This window comes from Mandrillus leucophaeus, unplaced genomic scaffold, assembly GCF_000951045.1.
Source record: "Mandrillus leucophaeus isolate KB7577 unplaced genomic scaffold, Mleu.le_1.0 Scaffold718, whole genome shotgun sequence".
Lineage (NCBI taxonomy): Eukaryota > Metazoa > Chordata > Mammalia > Primates > Cercopithecidae > Mandrillus > Mandrillus leucophaeus.
The window spans coordinates 595,770-615,282 of NW_012107786.1; the positions used below are offsets into that span (position 1 = coordinate 595,770).

Consider the following 19,513-nt stretch of genomic DNA (forward strand, 5'->3'; position numbering starts at 1 on the left):
CTGGAGAGGACGTATTTGAGGTTTAAAGGGCTGGAGAGGACGTATTTGAGGTTTAAAGGACTGGAGAGGACATATTTGAGGTTTAAGGGCATATGGTCTCTGTCCGGCACCTTGGGTGCTCTGCTGTTGTAGGGAAAACAGCCAAGACAGTCTCTGAGTGAGTGGGCATGACTGGGTTCCAGTAACACTTTATTTCTAAGAACAGGTGGTGGGACATAGTTTGCATGGCCTGGCTCTAAAAACGAACAGATAAATGGGGTGATAGGCTGACAAGGCTGTTTTATGACTGAAATGAACATAAGGGTTATTAGTCCCATGGATCTTAGCCTGCCTGAACATTAGACTCACCTAGGAAATTGTTTCTGTTGTTGTTTTAAGAAACAAAGTCTCGTTCTGTTGCCCAGGCTGGAGTGCAGTGGTGTGATCATAGTTCACTGCAGCCTTGAACTCCCGGGCTCAAGGGATCCTCCTGCCTCAGCCTCTCAAGTAGCTGAGAGCACAGACATGTGCCACCACACCTGGCAAATTTGTAAAATTTTTGTAGAGGGTCTCAGTGTGTTGCTCAAGCTGGTCTTAAATTCCTGAGCTCAAACAATCCTCTCGCCTCCACCTCCCAAAGTACTGGGGTTACAGGCTTGAGCCACCAGGCCCGGTCTAGCCTAGAAAGTTTTTCTTGTTGTTGTTTTTTGAGACAGAGTCTTGCTCTGTTGCCAGGCTGGAGTGCAGTGGCATGATCTCGGCTCACTGCAACCTCCACCTCCCGGGCTCAAGCAATTCTCCTGTCTCAGCCTCCTGAGTAGCTGGAACTACAGGTGCACACCGCTACACCTAGCTGATTTTTGTATTTTTAGAAGGAACGGGGTTTCACCATGTTGGTCAGGCTGGTCTCAAACTCCTGACCTCATGATACACCTGCCTCAGCTTCCCAAAGTGCTGGGATTACAGGCATGAGCCACTGCGCCTGGCCACCTAGAAGGTTTTTTAAACATATGAGCCACACCCCACACACTGTGCAGGCAGAAAAGTGGAAAGCCTATCACAGTGAACACCTTTGTCTTCTAGAGTCAGTAATTATAAATATTGTTACAGTTCTTTTCTTTCTCTTCTTTTTTTTGCTGACCACTGCAAGTTGCAGATATCATGACACTGCATCCTTAACTACTTCAGCAGGCATCTCGCGAAATCAGGGCCTTCTCCCGCATAAGCACACTGCCCTAACAAGCCCATAAATGCTGTAAAACAGCAGCTCGCATGCCCAGACTTTCCAGTTATCCCCCAAAATGTCTTTTTAATTTTTTGTTGTAAGCAGCATCCAGTCAAGTTTCACACCCGCAAAGGAGCCTTCTTCTGACTAATGGAGATTCTAGAGTATGTGGGGGAGACAAATTTATGACGGAAGAGGAAAAAGATTTTGGCAGGCAGTGGTGGAGCCTAGAGTACAAATGGAGGGTGGGCTTGAGTGAAGCCAGCTCGTGTCATCATGTATTTCGGGAGGGAAGGTGGGGAGGGCACAGCAGCTGTGGTGACCTTGGTTAGGGGAAGTCAAGGCAGCCCATGTCCGATTGTTCCGGTGTTTTCGAGTGACGATGTGGCAGGGGTGGCGGTGCAAAGAGATGGGAGATGCTGTTCTGGAGAGTGGTGGGCAGACATACCACTGGAGAAGAGCAGGCCTGCCAGGCAGCGTGGATGGTGGGATTAATGGGCTGAGGAGGGGGATGGTGGGATTAATGAGCTGAGGAGGAGGATGGTGGGATTAATGAGCTGAGGAGGAGGATGGTGGGATTAATGAGTTGAGGAGGGGGATGGTGGGATTAATGAGTTGAGGAGGAGGATGGTGGGATTAATGAGCTGAGGAGGAGGATGGTGGGATTAATGAGCTGAGGAGGGGGATGGTGGGATTAATGCCCTGAAGCGGTAGATGGTGGGATTGAGGATTGGGTTTTCTAGGGAGGAGGGACAAGGCAGTTAAGCGTTTCACAAAGGAGAGGTTCTGTTGATTTCCCCCGAGTCTAAACTGGGTACTGAGGGACATAACAGAGAGTGATGGGTGTGAGGACAGGGCCTGGAGTCGTGATGTGGTTGAAGAATTACTAGATTGAGGTTAATACAGTCAATGAGCTAGAAAGAAAGGATGGAGAAGACAGACAGAATCCTTGATTGTTTTGTTTTGTGACAGCGTCCCACTTTGTCACCCAGGTTGGGGCGCAGTGGCTCCTATCAGCTCACTGCAATCTCCACCTCCCTAAAGGTACTCTGTCCACATACAGTCATTGGGGGTTAGGGCTTCCCCATATGAATTTAGGGGGTACATAGTTCCTAGATAGGACAGCATATTGTCAGGATGTCCATATCATGTAGTTCGTTTCTAGGTTAAATGCAATTCCAGTAAAAATCCCAGTAGGGACTGTTTTCGAAGCTGGCAAACTGATTCTGAAATTGGATAAAGTAGGGGCATTGTGGCAGTGTGGGATTGCATAAGGATAGATTAATAGGACAGAGACCAGACAGAGGGGCCCCGAGACAGAACCGTGTCCCAGTGGAAAGAGATGCTTAATCAGTGCAGTGAGTGGGTTTGGGACAGTCAGTTATCTATCTATTTGGGGAAAAAGTGAAATTGGGTTTGTACCTCACCTTGCAGATAGATTAAGAACTTCAAAGTAAAAACATAACATTTCGGAATCAAACTAAGGAAATTACATTTCTAACTTTTTGGTAGAAAAGATTTGTTTAAGTTGTTAGCAAAGCCAAGGCAGGAGAATTGCTTGAGGCCAGGAGTTCGAGACCAGCCTGGGCAACATAGCAAGGCCCCCCTCCCCCCCGCCAAACCCATCTCTAAAAATGTGTTTTTAATTAGCTGGGCATGGTGGCATGTGTCTGAAGCCTCAGCGATGCCGGAGGCTGTGGCAGGAGAATTGCTTGAGTCTAGGACTTCGAGGTTACAGTCAGCTATGACTGGGCCACTGCACTCCAGCCTGGGTGATAGAACAAGATCCTGTCTCAAAACAAAAAAAAAAAGAAACAGGTTCCATGGGTGGGTTTCTTCAAGAAACCATGAAGAAAAAAGTGAACATATAACTACATAGAAATTGAGAATGTGTGGCCGGGCACGGTGGCCTGTAATCCCAACACTTTTTGGGAGGCGGAGGCGGGCAGATCACGAGGTCAGCAGATCGAGACCATCCTGGCTAACATGGTAAAACCCCATCTCTACTAAAAAAAATACAAAAAAGGCCAGGTGTGGTGGCTCACTCCTGTAATCTTAGCACTTTGGGAGGCCGAGGCGGGTGGTTGGATCACCTGAGGTCAGGAGTTCAAGACCAACCTGGCCAACATGGTGAAACCCCATCTCAACTAAAAGTACAAAAAAATTAGCTGGGCGTGGTGGTGGCGCCTGTAATCCCAGCTACTTCGGGAGGCTGAGGCAGGAGAATCACTTGAACCTGGGAGGCAGAGGTTGCAGTGAGCTGAGGTGGTGCCATTGCACTCCAGTCTGGGTGACAAGATTGAAACTCTGTCTAAAAAAAAAAACACACACACACAAAAACAAATAGCTGGGCGTGGTGGTGGGTGCCTGTAGTCCCAGCTATTCGGGAGGCTGAGGCAGGAGAATCACTTGAACCTGGGAGGCAGAGGTTGCAGTGAGCTGAGGTGGTGCCATTGCACTCCAGTCTGGGTGACAAGATTGAAACTCTGTCTAAAAAAAAAAACACACACACACAAAAACAAATAGCTGGGCGTGGTGGTGGGTGCCTGTAGTCCCAGCTATTCGGGAGGCTGAGGCAGGAGAGTAGTGTGAACCCAGGAGGCGGAGCTTGCAGTAAGCCGAGATCGTGCCACTGCACTCCAGCCTGGGCGACAGAGCGAGACTCCGTCTCAAAAAAAAAAAGGAAATTGGAACATAAGTTTTTTTTTTTTTTTTTACAAAACATATGAAGAATATAAAAACACAGACCAAAAAAAGATATTTGCCCATATATACAACCAAGAATGGGTTGGTGTCAAGAGTATACCAACAGACAAAACAAATCAACAACACAGAAAATAGGCGAAAGATGTAGGTAAGACAGGCAGTTTACAGAAGAGAAAGCCTCACTGACCAGAAAAATACCCGGTGAACCAGCTTCAGGAGGGATCACGGCAAGCCGAGCTAAAACAGTGAGGCACCTGCCACCCCCAAACAATTCTGCAGAAAGGTCCAAGCCTGAAACAGTAGCGAGTATGAGTAAAGACGTGGAGCGGCCAGAATCCTCAGCCACGCTGCTCACAGCCATGGGCAGGAGTCTAATCAGACGAGAGGGAACGTGTGTGTGCCCCGGGCTCACCCCACGCCTCTCCTGAGTGTGCCCACCTGCACCAGGAGACAGTGTCAGTGGGCCTGCAGCTGCAGTACTTGTGACAGAAAATGTCCGTCCGTAGTGGGCTGGACATCGAGGAGCATCCGGCTCACGGGCTGTGACTCCGTAGTGGAAACTGATGAGCTACAGCCATGTGCATCAGGGTTACTCTCGGAGGCACAGATTTTTTTACAAAACAAATTATAGAAGAGTCGTACAGTGTGGCTCAGGTTGTAGAATACTTAACACACAACAAAACAACTGTTCAGGGGCAGGTCCTTATGTGCCAAAGCCATGAAGACAAGCTGATGAGTCATGACCACAGATGGGGAGGGGACGCTCAGGTCTGAGCAGGGCGTTAGTGATGCTGCCCCAGCCCAAGGCAGAGGGACATGGGTGTGTGTTTAGTTACTGTTTTAAAAAGCACATCAGCGACCGGGCGCGGTGGCTCACGCCTGTAATCCCAGCACTTTGGGAGGCCGAGGCAGGTGGATCATGAGATCGGGAGATCGAGACCATCCTGGCCAACATGGTGAAACCCCGTCTCTACTAAAAATACAAAAAAAATTAGCTGGGCATGGTGGCACATGCCTGTAATCCCAGTTACTCAGGAGGCTGAGGCAGGAGAATCACTTGAACCCGAGAGGCAGAGGTCGCAGTGAGTCAAGATGGTGCCACTTCACTCCAGCCTGGCCAACAGCGAGACTCTGTCTCAAAAAAAAAAAAAAGCATAGCAGCTGGGTGTGGTGGTTCATATCTGTAATCCCAGCACTTTGGGAGGCCAAGGTGGGTGGATCACTGGAAGTTGGTTTTGGGACCAGCCTGGGCAACATGGTGAAACCCTGTGTCTACTAAAAATACAAAAATCAGCTGGTCGTGGAGGCATGTACCTGTAGTCCTAGCTACTGAGGAGGCTGAGGCAGGAGAATCACTTGAACCTGGGAGGTGGAGATCACAGTGAGCAGAGATCATGCCATTGCACTCCAGCATGGGTGACAGAGTGAGATGATCTCAATAAATAAATAGCATATGATGCATTAGATATACCCCCTTTTATGTTTACAATGAAATTCATTAAAAAAAATAAATGTTCCTGGATGTCCTGGAAGATTTTTTTTTTTTTTTTGAGACAGGGTATTGCTCAGCCCAGGCTTGAGTGCAGTGGCAACATCACGGCTCACCCTAGCTTTGACCTCCAGGCTCAAGCGATCCACCCACCCCAGCCTCCCAAGTAGCTGAGACTACAGGCATACACCACAATGCCTGGTTGATCTTTGTATTTTTTGTAGAGACTGTGTTTCACCTTATTGCCCAGGCTGGTCTCGAACTCTTGGGCTCAAGTGATGCTCTAGCCTTGGCCTCCCAAAGTGCTAGGATTACAGATGTGAGCGACCACACCCAGCCCCTGGGAGATTTTTTTTTTTTTTTTTTGAGACAGGGTTTCACTCTGTTGCCCACTCTTGAGTGCAGTGGTGTGATCTTGGCAGCCTTGATCTCCCAAGCTCAAGCAATCCTCCCACTTCAGCCTCCAGTAGCTGAGACTATAGGCGTGTGCAACCACAATGGCTGATTTTTATATTTTTTGTAGAGATGGGATTTGGGCATGTTGCCCAGGCTGGTCTCGATCTCCCAAACTCAAGCAATCCACCCGCCTCAGAAGATTTTTTTAAAAAATGAATGTCATATAAAATGGAAGAGGGATGCAGAAGTGGACATAGTGACTCGAACCTTCACTAAGGAGTGAGGAGTTTGCTGTTGGGGCTGCAGGGTTGAGGAAGGAGTTTTTTTAAGAGGGGAGATAGTGGGTAATCGTTGCGTGTGGCTGGGCATCTGCGACAGGAGGGAAAGCAGAGGGTGCTGGTGCCTGTGTGGGGGTCGCTGGATTCAGTGCTGGCAGCACGAGCGAGTTCTCTTCCCATGTCACGGAACCTGCTTTCTTGGTGAAGCAGGAAGCGAGAAGCTAGACTGTGGGAAGTCAAAAGAGTGGGCCACCTCACCGCCCTGCGGGTTCTAGAAGTGCTGTCTAGAGAGTCCTGAAACGAGTTTGTTGGGGGAGGGGCGAGTGGCAGGAGGGACCCTGGAGGAAGGAGCTTGAGGCTGAGGCTTTGGAGGGGGATCGGCACAGGCCTGGTCAGGAAGGCCCTGTAGGATGTTGGGTGTTCATTTAAAGGGCATCCAAACCCATTGACGGGTTTGGAGCAGAACAGTGACCCCAGTGAAAGAGGTGCAGAGTGGAGTCAGGAGGCAGAGAGCAGCTGGGCCTGCATGGGCTGTGGGCGTGGCCTGTCTTGCTGCTGCCAGGGAGGACCCTTGGGTTCTTGGGTCTCAATGGCATCACCCCAGAAACTGCTGGGTTTGCCCACAGCTGCTCCCTCCCCCAGGTGGTGGAGATTGTGAAGAAGCTGGAGTCTCGCCAGCGGGGCTGGGAGGAGGATGAGGATCCTGAGCGGAAGGGGGCCATCGTGTTCAACGCCACGTCCGAGTTCTGCCGCACCTTGGGGGAGATCCCCACCTACGGGCTGGCTGGCAACCGCGAGGAACAGGAGGAGCTCATGGTGCGTCTGGGGCGGCCCCACCCTGCGCTTCCCTGGGCTGGCTGGGCGCCTGCACCAACCCTGGCCTTTTGCGCCCCAGGACTTTGAACGGGATGAGGAGCGATCGGCCAACGGCGGCTCCGAATCTGACGGGGAGGAGAACATCGGCTGGAGCACAGTGAACCTGGACGAGGAGAAGCAGCAGCAGGATGTGAGGGCTGCGCCGCTGGCGGGTGGGCATGGGGGTGGCGCTCAAACTAGAGATGAGCACTGGGCTCAGTGTCCAGAGCCTCAGCCTCCTCATCCAGAGTGGGCTCTGTAGACCTCTCAGGGCGATCTGAGGAGTACATGAGGAAATTAAATGTTGTGGAGGCCTGGTGCCTGGTGGGTGGTGACCAGTGGGTGGGGCTGAGAAGAGCCGGTATGGCCTGCTAACCACTTCTGTCACGTGTCCCCTAGTTCTCGGCCTCCTCCACCACCATCCTGGACGAGGAACCGATCGTGAATAGGGGGCTGGCGGCTGCCCTGCTCCTGTGTCAGAACAAAGGTAGGGAGCTCAGGGCAGCCCGAACTTGGGTGGGCCTGGGTGCTGCAGCAGGAAAAGGGCTGGTGAGGGCCTGCGGTGCGGCAGGTGCAGGCAGGGTCCCCTCCCGTCCCCTCTGCTGCCCCTTTCAGTCCCAATGCTGGAGCCAACTCCCTGGCCCAGAGCTACTCCTTCCCCTCCACCCCGGCGTCTGTCCGTCTGCTCTGCCTTTGAGGCTCCACACCTGCTCCAGGAAGGAGAGCGGAGTTGAAACTGGTCCAGCTGTGGCACAGAGAGCCCTGGTGTTAGGACCCCAGCTCTGCATTTCCCTGGCCAGTGGCCCTTGGCATGGGGCGCGTTTCTGGCATCTTTGCTTTTTGCCTGTAGAACAGGCCTGATGGCTTTCCAGAGACAAGGAAAGGGAGGTGCCCCCGCAGGGCCTGCTCTACGTTCTCAGGCAGCCCTGGAGCTTCGGCCCTCAAGGGGTTGGGAGTCTCACAACCCCTCCGTCCCTAGGGCTGCTGGAGACCACAGTGCAGAAGGTGGCCCGGGTGAAGGCCCCCAACAAGTCGCTGCCTTCAGCCGTGTACTGCATCGAGGATAAGATGTGAGTGTGGCGGGGTGTGTGCAGGGCTGATGGGCCTGTGCCAGCTCGGAGCTGCAGGAACACAGCAGGCAGCAGCTCCTCACACTAAGGCCCGCTCTGTCTCGGGCCAGGGCCATCGATGACAAGTACAGCCGGCGGGAGGAGTACCGAGGCTTCACACAGGACTTCAAGGAGAAGGACGGCTACAAACCTGACGTTAAGATCGAATACGTGGATGAGACGGGCCGGAAACTCACACCCAAGGAGGTGAGCAGGGCCTTTTGCAGGCGGAGGCCCAGCCTGCCACAGGGAGGCCAAGCCCAGGGCCGTGCAATGCCCCAGGGTCCTGGCTCCATCAGCCTCTGGCCGGGGGTGAAGTGCCACGGATAGGGAGGGGGCCCTCAGGGCCAAGAAGGGCTCAGCCTCAGTTTGTCTCTAGTGGGCACAGCAGTCCTTTCGCAGGCCAGGCAGGAGGGTCTAACAGGCACTCGGGACCTCTGCCCTCCTGTCCTCACCCGTGTGAACCCTTCAACAGCTTTCCTGGCCCGCAGGGCCATTCCAGCATCCAGACCCTTCCATCACTCTTGTAGGCTGCCTGACCCTCCTGCCCCACCACTCAGCTGCCCCCATGCTCTCTGGGGTTTGTCTCCCTCCAGCCCCAGCATCCAGGCCCCGCCCCTGCGTGGCAGGTCTCCAGGTTCCCTGTACTCTGCCACCATGGCAGCACATCTGCTAGCCAAGCTGGTCTCCCAGCCTCTGCTGGGGCCCTGCAGAGTGCCAGGGTCTGTGCCCTTTTCCTATCCCCTTCCCACCACCCCAGGCCTGGCATTGGGGTGAATCAACACCCGCCCTGTTACTACACACCTTGTGGGCACAGGTGGCTCCGGCCCCAGCCAGGGCTCTGCAGCTCCCCTCACGCCCTGTGTCCCCAGGCTTTCCGGCAGCTGTCCCACCGCTTCCATGGCAAGGGCTCAGGCAAGATGAAAACAGAGCGGCGGATGAAGAAGCTGGATGAGGAGGCGGTGGGTGCTCTTGGGGACGTGGGGGGCCTTGCGCCTGCCGGGACAGGGATGGCTGGTGTGTGGGGCCTGCTGCAGCCCTTGTTGAGTGGCCCTGACCCCGCAGCTCCTGAAGAAGATGAGCTCCAGTGACACGCCCCTGGGCACTGTGGCCCTGCTCCAGGAGAAGCAGAAGGCTCAGAAGACCCCCTACATCGTGCTCAGCGGCAGCGGCAAGAGCATGAATGCGTGAGTGACTCGAGGCTGGTGGGGTTGGGTGTGTGGGGTGGGGAGGGGAGAGGTGGCGTGGCCTGTGCCCGCCTCTGCAGCCTCACGCCCTGTTCTTCTCTGCAGGAACACCATCACCAAGTGACAGCGCCCTCCCTCCCCGGCCCCGCCGCAACCTTCATATTAAATAAAGCTCCCTCCTTATTTTTTCCTCCCTGGTTGTGGTACAGATTCCAGGGTTAGATCCTTGGTTGGGTGTGGCACAGAGTCTGGCTCCTGCTAGGTGAGACCCGGCCATCAGATGACACAACTAAACGACGGAAGAGAGAGCAAGAAGGGTCCTCTGAGGCTCCTTCCTTCTCCCCTGGCTGTTGGTCACATCTCTGCAGGGCCGGCTCTCTGATAGAAAGTGGAAGGCGGTTTTAGAAACTCGTCACCCTGCTCTCTCCTGGCCTCGGGGGCTGCACAGGTCACTGTCCTGTAATCTCTCCCTGTCAGAGAGCCCAGGGCAGCCCAGGACTGCCCAGCCTGGTGGGCTAGGGATTGGGTTTTGGGCAGGGCACAGGTGCCACCTTCTGTCTTGGCTGTCCTGTGCCACTCTGGTCTGTGTCTAGAGGAGTGAAATTCCCAAGGTTGGGCTGGGAGTGTTTTGTGCACGTGGTATGGGGAGGGCTGGGAGTGTTTTGTGCACGCGGTATGGGGAGGGCTGGGAGTGTTTTGTGCACGCGGTATGGGGAGGGCTGAGCCCAGTGTCTCCTGGGAGACTTGCCCACGTGCAGTGACCCAGAACGATGGGATCCTTGGCCTGAACTCTGTGATAGAGCTTGACCGAGCTGCTGGGGGACATGTGAGCCTCAAATCCATAGAAAGACAAACGGCCACCTTGGGTGCCCAGGACACTGGTGCCCGGCCCCACGTACACTCACATACTTCCCAGGTGGCTCCCACGTTTTAAGATTTTAAAAATGAAACCAAAAAATAAATTGACGAAAACTGTGAACTTTAAAAAATAATCAACTGGGCACGGTGGCTCACGCTTGTAATCACAGCACTTTAGGAGGCTGAGGCAGGAGGATCGTTTGAGCCCAGGAATTTGAGACCAACCTGAGTAACGTGGCAAAACCCCATCTCTACCAAAAATACAAAGATTAGCCAGGCGTGGTGGTGAGCGCCTGTAGTCCCAGCTACTTGGGATGCTGAGGTGGGAGGATCGCTTGAACCCGGGAGACAGGCTGCAGTGGGCCCTGATTGAGCCACTGCACTCCAGCCTGGGTGACACTCAGACCCTGTCTCAAAAAAAAATAAAAAAAAAAAATTTAAAATAATCTGGGGGTGAGAAAACTGTAGACAAGGTGCAAAACCCAGTAGCCTGAAGATGCACGGTTGGCACTGGCGCTATTGCTTTTGTGTGGCTGGAGCTGCAGGGCCGAGTCTTTGGGTGCCCTTCCTTGAGCTCTGTATTCTCTGTAGTTTGACGTCTGACTCTTGATTCTGTTTTCATCTTGGCTGCTTCGTGGGCTTCTTCAGGAAGGGTGTCCTGGGGTGTCTAGGCTGGGACTAGGACTTGGGGCAGTTTCAAAAGCCTAGGAGGAAGCTGGGAACAGTGGCACACGCCTATAATCCCAGCCCTCTGGGAGGCTGAGGCGGGTGAATCACTTGAGGCCAGGAGTTCGAGACTAGCCTGGCCAACATGGCAAAACCCCATCTTGACTAAAAATAAAAAAAAAAAAAAAAAAAAAAAAAAAAACATGGTGTGATGGCGGGTGCCTGTAATCCCACCTACTCAGTAGAATCGCTGGAGCCCAGAATGTCGAGGTAACAGTGAGCCGAGATGGTGCCACTGTACTCCAGCCTGGGCAACAGAGTAAGACCTTGTTTCAAAAAAAAATAAAGGAAGCCTAGGAGGTGCTTTCAGGGTTGGGACCGGGCAGTCAGTTGTCCCTGGCATGGACCCCAGGCCCCGGCCTAGTGTTCAAGTCACACCTTGACATCTGCAGGAAATGGTCCTTTAGGAGGCTGTCAAAGCTGCTGTCACAGCTGAAAATGACCGCAGCCTGGACTAGGGCCCAGGTGGAGCCGGGGTAGAACAGGCTGGCGTCAGCTCTGAGGCTGACTCACTTTCTGGCGCTAGTAACGGGGCAGAGTACGTGGTGAATCAGGGGCCTCCTCATTCGCGCCATCTTGCTTCCTCTCTGCATCTCTGGCTCTTGGTCCCAGCCCAGAGACTTCCCTTCTCTGCCCTGGCATACTCTACTCCGCTCCCCAGCTGTGTCCTGCCCGTGTGCCCAGGGCTGGGAGTGGCTGGGAACTACCAAATCCCTGGAGGCCTGAGCACCCCGGGAGACAGAACCCAAGGAGGCTTCCCAGCTCTGCTGCTCAGTAGCCAGACACCAACAGTGCTTCCCCTGCCCTCAAGTACCTGAGGGGCAGTGGTGGCTCAAAGGCTGCCCTGAGGGTCAGTGAGCCCTCAGCTAGGACCTCAGGAGCCAGGCAGGTGGCACTCAGGGAGGAGAGGGTGCTTATGTTTGTCCTCTGCGTTTCCCTTCACTGGGAAGGATGACCTGGGGCAGGTCATCAAGTCTCTGTCTCACCTACAAAATGGCGGGGGGAGGGGGGCGTGATCTCAGACTTCTAGGGCCACCCTACTGTATAGTTGAGGACCGATCCTTCCACAACTTCAACAAAAATGTGCTTAGCATTGGCAAGCACTGTCTAAGAACGCAGAGCAAAGCCGGACAGGCTACCTGGGCCTGTGGGGCTTGGTCCCAAGAGCAAGCAGCCACTGCGCAAGGGCATAGCCAGGTGTGAAGGATGGGAGGAGGCCCAGTTCCTGCCCTCCCAGGGCCCATCTCTCCTCCGGATGGGCCTTCCGGGTTGGTGATGTTGACCCCAGCCCACAGGCCAGTGGTCCAGTGCTGTGTGGCCTTGGTTTTGAGCAAGGCCAGGACAGGGTCCTCCTCTTGCTCTTCGGGCCTGCCCCTTCCTGTGCCCACATCCTACCCGGGTCCTCCAGGCTCCTCCAAGCCTCAGCCTGTGACCCCAAATCTGCCTCACCCAGCCCCAGGCAGGGCCCTGCCTCTTCCTCCACAATTCAGAGATGCTCTGGAGGGCCCAGGCAGGCCCTGCCAGCACGGGCTCCCTGTGGACCTGGGAAAAGGTGCCCTTCTGTGCAGTGGACGCAGGCCTTAGGAGCACGGCCTGGTAGGCAGATTTGCCCCCATTCATCCTACAGTGTGGTCCCTGGCGCCCCTCAGTGCCAAACCCACGATTGCCCCGGGGCTTTAATTTCCTGCCCTGCCTTCCCCAGCTGGTCCTGTCATTGTCCCTTGGCTTCCTCAAGAAGGGCTCAGCCCAGGTGTACATTGGGCAGTGGCTGAAGGTGACAACCAGGGTGAGGACCTGGCTCTGCTGGTGTGGGGTCTCTGGGCTCCAGTGCCATGGGTGGGAGGGACAGGCTGGTCCCAGGAAAGTGGGGATTTCGCAGTAAGAGTCCCGGAGGAGCAGGACTAATTGGCTGGAGTTCCCAGAGAGATCCACCAGCAGCCACGTGGACAATGGAGAGCAGGGTGGGGCTGAGGACCCTGACAATGCAGAGATTGCTAAAAAGAGTTTCCAAAACTGTGATACTGTTTAGAACCCACAGAAAAAGTTGCAAGCAATACAAAGTGTTCCCCTTGAGGCATTTGACAATCACTGGACAAGGGGATTCTGTACTGCCCCAACTAAGTGTGTGTTTCGTGCAAACAAGGGCGTTCTCCCACATAACGCCACCCAGGACATTGGGAAAAGTACACTGATGCATCACTTCCATCTCATTTTAGACCCCAACTGTCCTAATGTCTATTTTTTTTTCTTTGAGTTGTGGCCTTATTTATAAGCACTGGATGAGTCCCTGGCCACCCCAAGGACAGAGCAACCCTACCCAGCCCCAGCCCAGTTAAATGCTACAGTTGGGAGCTAGGGGGCTTGAGGGAGGAATTAAGGGAAATACAGGCCTAGGGACATGTACTCTGTTAAATGGTCACATATAGGCCAGATCCTGTGGTCTGCAGAGCTACGGCTGTCACCACCCCCACACCAGGACGTGGAAGGTAGGGAGAAGAGCCTGAGGGAGCCGAGGCAGGCCCAGGGGTGCCCACCCGTCGTGCTCTGGAATGTGGAAGGGACAGGAATGGCTCTCAGGGAGTGTATGGGAAGGACGAGGTTAGAACTGTCTTCTTGTGGGACCCAGTGTTAGGAACAACACCTGGTTTGCTTCTCTGTAAACACAGCAGCCTTGAGGGAGTGGCTGGCCAGCAGAGGCTCTGCCTACCCCAGACCCAAACACAGCCCGGCTCCTTCCCACCTCTACCCAGAAAGGATGGCAGCTGCTGGCTCCCTGCTCCCTTGAAGGGGCCAGGCACAGTCTGTGAGTCCTCGAGGGGCTCAGGAGAAGCTCTGGACAGGGTGGCTGACCTTCAGGCAGAACCAAAAGAGGGCCAGGCCCAAACAGCACAGCCGGCAAGATGACAGACACCAGGCTGCGTGGAGGCCTCTGTGTCGCCCTGCGTGCTTCCTTGCACCAAAGTAGGCAGCAGATACGTCACTTCCATGGATGTCTGCACCCGTAGGTGACACTTTCCTGCAGCAAGGGTGACGTGAACTCTGTCCACAGAAGAGTACTCCTGCAGTGCCCACGGATGGCCCTGACACCCACCTGAGGTTCTGGACCCCACAGTGATGATTCCTTTGCAGTAGGGCCGAGGTCAGGTAACCCTCCGGGAAGTCACTTTGCAGACGAGACAGCTATGGTGACTTCAGACATATTTCTCCCCGGGCTGCGTTCTGGATTGGAGCAGCTTTGTTGCAGGCACTGCATTGACTACAAGCTGATGAGTCCTGCCTTCCACCTTGATAAGCAGTGGGCACGCTTGCTCGCCGGGCTGGGCAGTACCTCATAGAAGGGGGTATGCCTGGGGTGGGGCAGGTTTACTGGCTTCACTCAATGGTACAAAGGGGGTCAGTTCCTCTGGGCCCAGCCCCACCTCCATCCCACCCCACTAAATCATTGCTGAGGGAAGCCTCTCCATCTGCAGCCACCACTAGCAGGTCACCAGCCTAGTAATGTCCTTTTTACTTTTTTTAAGACAGGGTCTCGCTGTGTCGCCCAGGGTGGAGTGCAGTGGTACGATCATGGCTGGCTGCAGCCTTGACCTCCTGGCTCAGGTGATCCTCCCACGTCAGCCTCCTGAGTAGCTGGGACCACAGCCACATGCTGTCATGTCTGGCTAATTTTTGTTTATTATTATTATTATTATTATTATTATTATTAGAGACAGAGTCTTGCTTTGTCACCCAGGCTGGAGTGCAGTGGTGCCATCTTGGCTCACTGCAAGCTCCGCCTCCCGGGTTCACACCATTCTCCTGCCTCAGCCTCCCGAGTAGCTGGGACTACAGGCGCCCGCCACCACACCTGGCTAATTTTTTTGTATTTTTGTAGAGACGGGGTTTCACTGTGTTAGCCAGGATGGTCTCGATCTCCTGACCTCGACATCTGCCTGCCTCAGCCTCCCAAAGTGCTGGGATTACAGGCATGAGCCACCATGCCTGGCCAATGTCTGGCTAATTTTTTTGCAAAGATAGGGTCTTGCTATGTTGCCCAGGCTGGTCTAATTCTTGGGCTCAAGCAATTCTCCTGCCTCAGCTTCCCAAAGTGCTGGGATTGCAGTATAAGCCACACCCAGCCAACTGTCTGTTTTAGCAAAAGGATTCAGTTCAGGCAACTGCACCTATTGCAGTTCTGGCCGTGAGCCACCACATCCAACCAGAATTATTTCAAAAGACTTTACAATAGAATGTTTTGACCTCACATCCCTAGTAGGATGTCTATAGAATATTTTGACCTCACATCCCTAGTAGGATGTCTATTAAAATAATTTTTTAAATTAACATAATGAATTCTTAAACACATTTAATAGTCTTATTGTTAGTAATAATGATGATGATATTGGCTGGGCATGGCGACTCGTGCATGTAATCGCAGAACTTTGGGAGGCTGAGGCAGGAGGATTGCTTGAGGCCAGAAGTTCAAGACCAGCCTAGGCAACATTGTGAGATCCCCATCTCTACAAAAAAATTTAAAAATCAGCCAGGCATGGTGACATGCACCTGCAGTCCCAGCTACTCATGAGGTTGAGGCAGGAGGAGTTGGAGACTGCAGTGTTCTAGGATCATGCCACCTCACTCTAGGCTGGACAACAGAGCACGACTGTGTCTCAAAAAAAAATCCCCAAAAGATACAAACAAAAGAAAACTGAAGCTACATAACAGGTACAATGGGGTTCATTATTCCATTCTATCTACTTTTGAGTATGTTTGAAAATTTCCATTATAGAACTTTGTTTAAAAAGAGAGAACAAGAACATGTTGGCTTAGCAACAGAAAAGTATACATATGTTCAGCCAAAGACATGAACAAGAATGTTCTTAACAGCACTATTTATAACAGCCCCAAACTGGAAACAACCCAGATGTCCATTAACAGAAGAAGAAATAGCCGGGCATGGTTCTTTGTGCCTGTAATCCCAGCAACTCGGGAGGCTAAGGATCCCTTGAGGCCAGGAGTTCAAGACCAGCCTGGCAACCACCTCTAAAAATATTTTTTAAATTTAGCTGGGTGTGGTGGCTCATGCCTGTAGCTGTAGTCCCAGCTACCCAGGAGGCTGAGGCAAAGGATTGCTTGATCCTAGGAATTTGAGGCTACAGTGAGGTATCTTCACACTTGTGAATGGCCACTGCACTCCAGGTGGGTGACAGAGTGAGACCCTGTCTCTAAAAAAAAACAATCAACAAAGGGTAGACATTCATATAACCGAATGAGTAACATGGATAAACCTCACAGATATGAAATTGTACCTCCTGTCTGCTTCCATTTAATACAAAAACTGGCAACATTATTTTATTCTGTTAGAAGCAGTATAGAAGGCCGGGTGCAGTCACTCATGCCTGTAATTCCGACACTTTCAGAGGCTGAGGTGGGAGGATTGCTTGAAGCCAGGAGTTCTAGGGCAGTCTAGGTAACAAAGCAAGACCCTGTCTCTACAAAAAAATTCTAAAAATTAACCGGGCATGGTGGTGTGTGCCAATAGTCCCAGCTACTCAGGAGGCTGAGGTGGGAGGATTGCCTGAGCCCAGGAGGTTGAGGCTGCAGTGAGCTCTGATCACACCACTGTACTCCAGTCTGGGTAACAGAAAGAGACTCCAGTTCTTAAAATAATAATGATGATGATGATGATAATAATAATAGGGGTTTGGGGCAGTAGAGAGTGCAAAACCTCACAGGGCTTTCTTTGGGGGGCTGTTTTGTCTCTTGATCTGGGTGCTGGATAAGGGAGTGCTCAGTTTGTGAGAATGTATTATTTGTGCACTTTCTTGTATACATAACAGTATTCAAGAAAAAAAATTGATGTTGAGTTCATGTTAAGATATAACAAGCATTGGCTGGGTGCAGTGGCTCACGCCTCTAATACCACCACTTTGGGAGGCCATGGTGGGCAGATCACTTGAGGTCAGGAGTTTGAGACCAGGCTGGCCAACATGGTGAAACCCCGTCTGTACTAAAAATACAAAAATTAGCCGGGCTTGGTGGCATACACTTGTAGTCCCAGCTACTAAGGAGGCTAAGGCATAAGAATCACTTTAACCTGGGAGGCAGAAGTTGCAGTGAGCTGAGATGGTGCCATTGTACTCCAGCCTGGGCGACTGAGTGAGGCTCTGTCTCAAAAAAAACATCAAGCACCATTTTACATAATGACATAAATATAAAAAATGGCCAGCATGGCTGGGCGCAGTGGCTCATACCTGTAATCCTAGCACTTTGGGAGGCCGAGGCGGGCAGATCATGAGGTCAGCAGATCAAGACCATCCTGGTTAACACGGTGAAACTCCATCTCTACTAAAACTACAAAAAATTACTCAGGTGACGTGGCGGGCGCCTGTCGTCCCAGCTGCTCGGGAGGCTGAAGCAGGAGAATGCTGTGAACCCGGGAGGCGGAGCTTACAGTGAGCTGAGATTGCGCCACTGCACTCCAGCCTGGGCGACAGAGCAAGACTCCGTCTCGGGAAAAAAAAAAAAAAAGGCCAACATGAGAATGAGTGAAAGTTCATAAACTCTTCCTATGGTGACTCACATATGGCATAAGGAACTAGCTCACTGGTTTTGCCTTCTCCTTCCTCTCTTCTCTAAAGTTCTTCATTTCCTAGGCCTGTAACTTGCTGTCTTCCCACTACGGTGCCTTCTAATAAAGAGCTATCCATTTTCCAAAGCTAAAAACAATGTAAATCTTTGCTGTGGTTATTTTTTGACACATCAAAAAAGGCACCAAGCCTAGATGTTTTTAAAACTTCAAAAGTTTATTGATCGGCACGGTGGCTCACACCTTTAATCCCAGCATTTTTGGAGGCAAAAGTGGGCAGATCACCTGAGGTCAGCAGTTCGAGACCAGCCTGGCCAACACGGCGAAACCCTGTCTGTACTAAAAATACAAAAATTAGCCGGGCATGGTGGCAGGTGCCTGTAATCCCAGTTACTCAGGAGGCTGAGGCAGGAGAATCACTTGGGGTCTGGGAGGCGAAGGCTACAGTGAACTGAGATTGTGCCATTGCACTTCAGCCTGGGTGACAGAGTGAGACTCCATACCAAAAAAAAAAAAAAAAAAGTTTATTATCTAAAGGCTTTACCTTTAGATAATACACCATTCAAATGCTATTTAAACTACTCTAGATCAGATAGAAAGATGGTAAGCGCTCTTAACATATTTTGTGATATTAATAAAATACTGATAGTCAAATCTTTTCATTGTTTCTGAAGTTTGTTCCCTTCTGTCTCTTGGTGATAAACTCCTATATTCTGTTGGTCTAAATGTCTTCACTGTGGTGTAGGGAGGAGACAGCCATCCTGGCCCTCACGGCTATGGTGAGAATCAGTGCTGTCCTGCCTTGGGCATGTCTCCAAAGCCCAAACACACTGGGAAGACGGAGTTGGCCCTACTCAGGGTCTCCACTCAGGCCAGGCTGGGTCCCAATTCCCTCTCGCTGAGCCCCAGACACACCAATGCTGTCATTGCATGTTGATTCTCTGAGTCCCTGAGCCCCGTACCTCCTGGCCTTAGCGAGCCTTGCCAGTGTTCTCCCCACCTCACCACTGCCCAACAGACTCAGCATGCCACCTGCTCTGCCTCGGGTCCCAGACCTTTCCCTCCCCAGGCACCTGTTCAAGGGGAGTGAGAGAAGCAACACAGCCCTTCTGTGCCGATGCACACTCCACCTGGGGGAGGAGGCAGAGAGGAGGGGTCCTCAGAAACGGCTGATTTGTCAACCCTGGACAAAATGAAAGGGAGAAGCAAGAAGCAGGAGGAAAGATGGACAGGTCTCTCTGCGGCCCCGCCCCCACAAAAGGAATGTGTGGGCTGGGTGCAGTGGCTCATGCCTGTAATCCCAGCACTTTGGGAGGCTGAGGCGGGTGGATCACCTGAGGTCAAGGGTTCAAGACCAGCCTGACCAACATGGTGAAACCCCATCTCTACTAAAAATACAAAAAATTAGCTAGGCGTGGTGGCGGGTGCCTGTAATCCCAGCTACTCAGGAGGCTGGAGAAGGAGAATCTCTTGAACCCAGGAGCTGGAGGTTGCAGTGAGCCAAGATCGCGAAGCAAGGAAGGAAGGGAGGGCAGGAGGAAGGAAGGGTGTGGCCACAGATCATGAGTAGGATCAGTAAGACAGACCTCCATTCCCAAAAGCTAAATTATGGCAGACATGAGGTGGCTGGGGGACCCACATGAAAGAAGGCACTTGGAGCCTTCAGAGAAGAATGCAGTGAGGCAAAACCCCCAAAGGCCTGAAAGCTTCAGCAGTCACTAGAAGGGGAGCTGAATACATGTGCTGAGGGGCGCTGGGGAGAGGACCCCTTCAGAGGCCACAGTTCTTAGGTCTCACCAGCCCCTCCTTGCTGCCAACCTACCAGGTCCCAGGCTCCCTCAATCCTCAGACAATAACTACAGGGGTACCTCATCCTTGTCCAGATACCGATACCGCCATGTGAGTCCTCCTGCACCTCAATTTGGGTGCTTTCTAACTGAAAGAACCAGGGCAGCCAGGAGTGGTGGCTCACGCCTGTAATCCCAGCACTTTGGGAGGCCGAGGCAGGCAGATCACCTGACGTCAGGAGTTCAAGACCAGTGTGACTAACATGGAGAAACCCTATCTCTACTAAAAATACAAAATTAGCCAGGCGTGGTGGCACATGCCTGTAATCCCAGCTACTCGGGAGGCTGAG

At 52.6% G+C, this 19,513-nt stretch overlaps 1 protein-coding gene across 1 annotated transcript in view; it reads left to right on the forward strand.

The window, feature by feature from the left end:
• The window catches only part of SART1 (squamous cell carcinoma antigen recognized by T cells), a 22,103-nt gene extending 12,637 nt beyond the window's left edge, over positions 1-9,466 (forward strand). Inside the window, exons 13-20 of the mRNA XM_011965222.1 lie at positions 6,716-6,889; positions 6,969-7,079; positions 7,328-7,415; positions 7,908-7,998; positions 8,109-8,244; positions 8,910-8,999; positions 9,103-9,224; positions 9,330-9,466. Coding sequence (XP_011820612.1) covers positions 6,716-6,889; positions 6,969-7,079; positions 7,328-7,415; positions 7,908-7,998; positions 8,109-8,244; positions 8,910-8,999; positions 9,103-9,224; positions 9,330-9,348 — 831 coding nt within the window. The 3' untranslated portion in view covers positions 9,349-9,466. The remainder of the gene's footprint in view (positions 1-6,715; positions 6,890-6,968; positions 7,080-7,327; positions 7,416-7,907; positions 7,999-8,108; positions 8,245-8,909; positions 9,000-9,102; positions 9,225-9,329) is intronic.
• Positions 9,467-19,513: the final 10,047 nt, after the last annotated feature.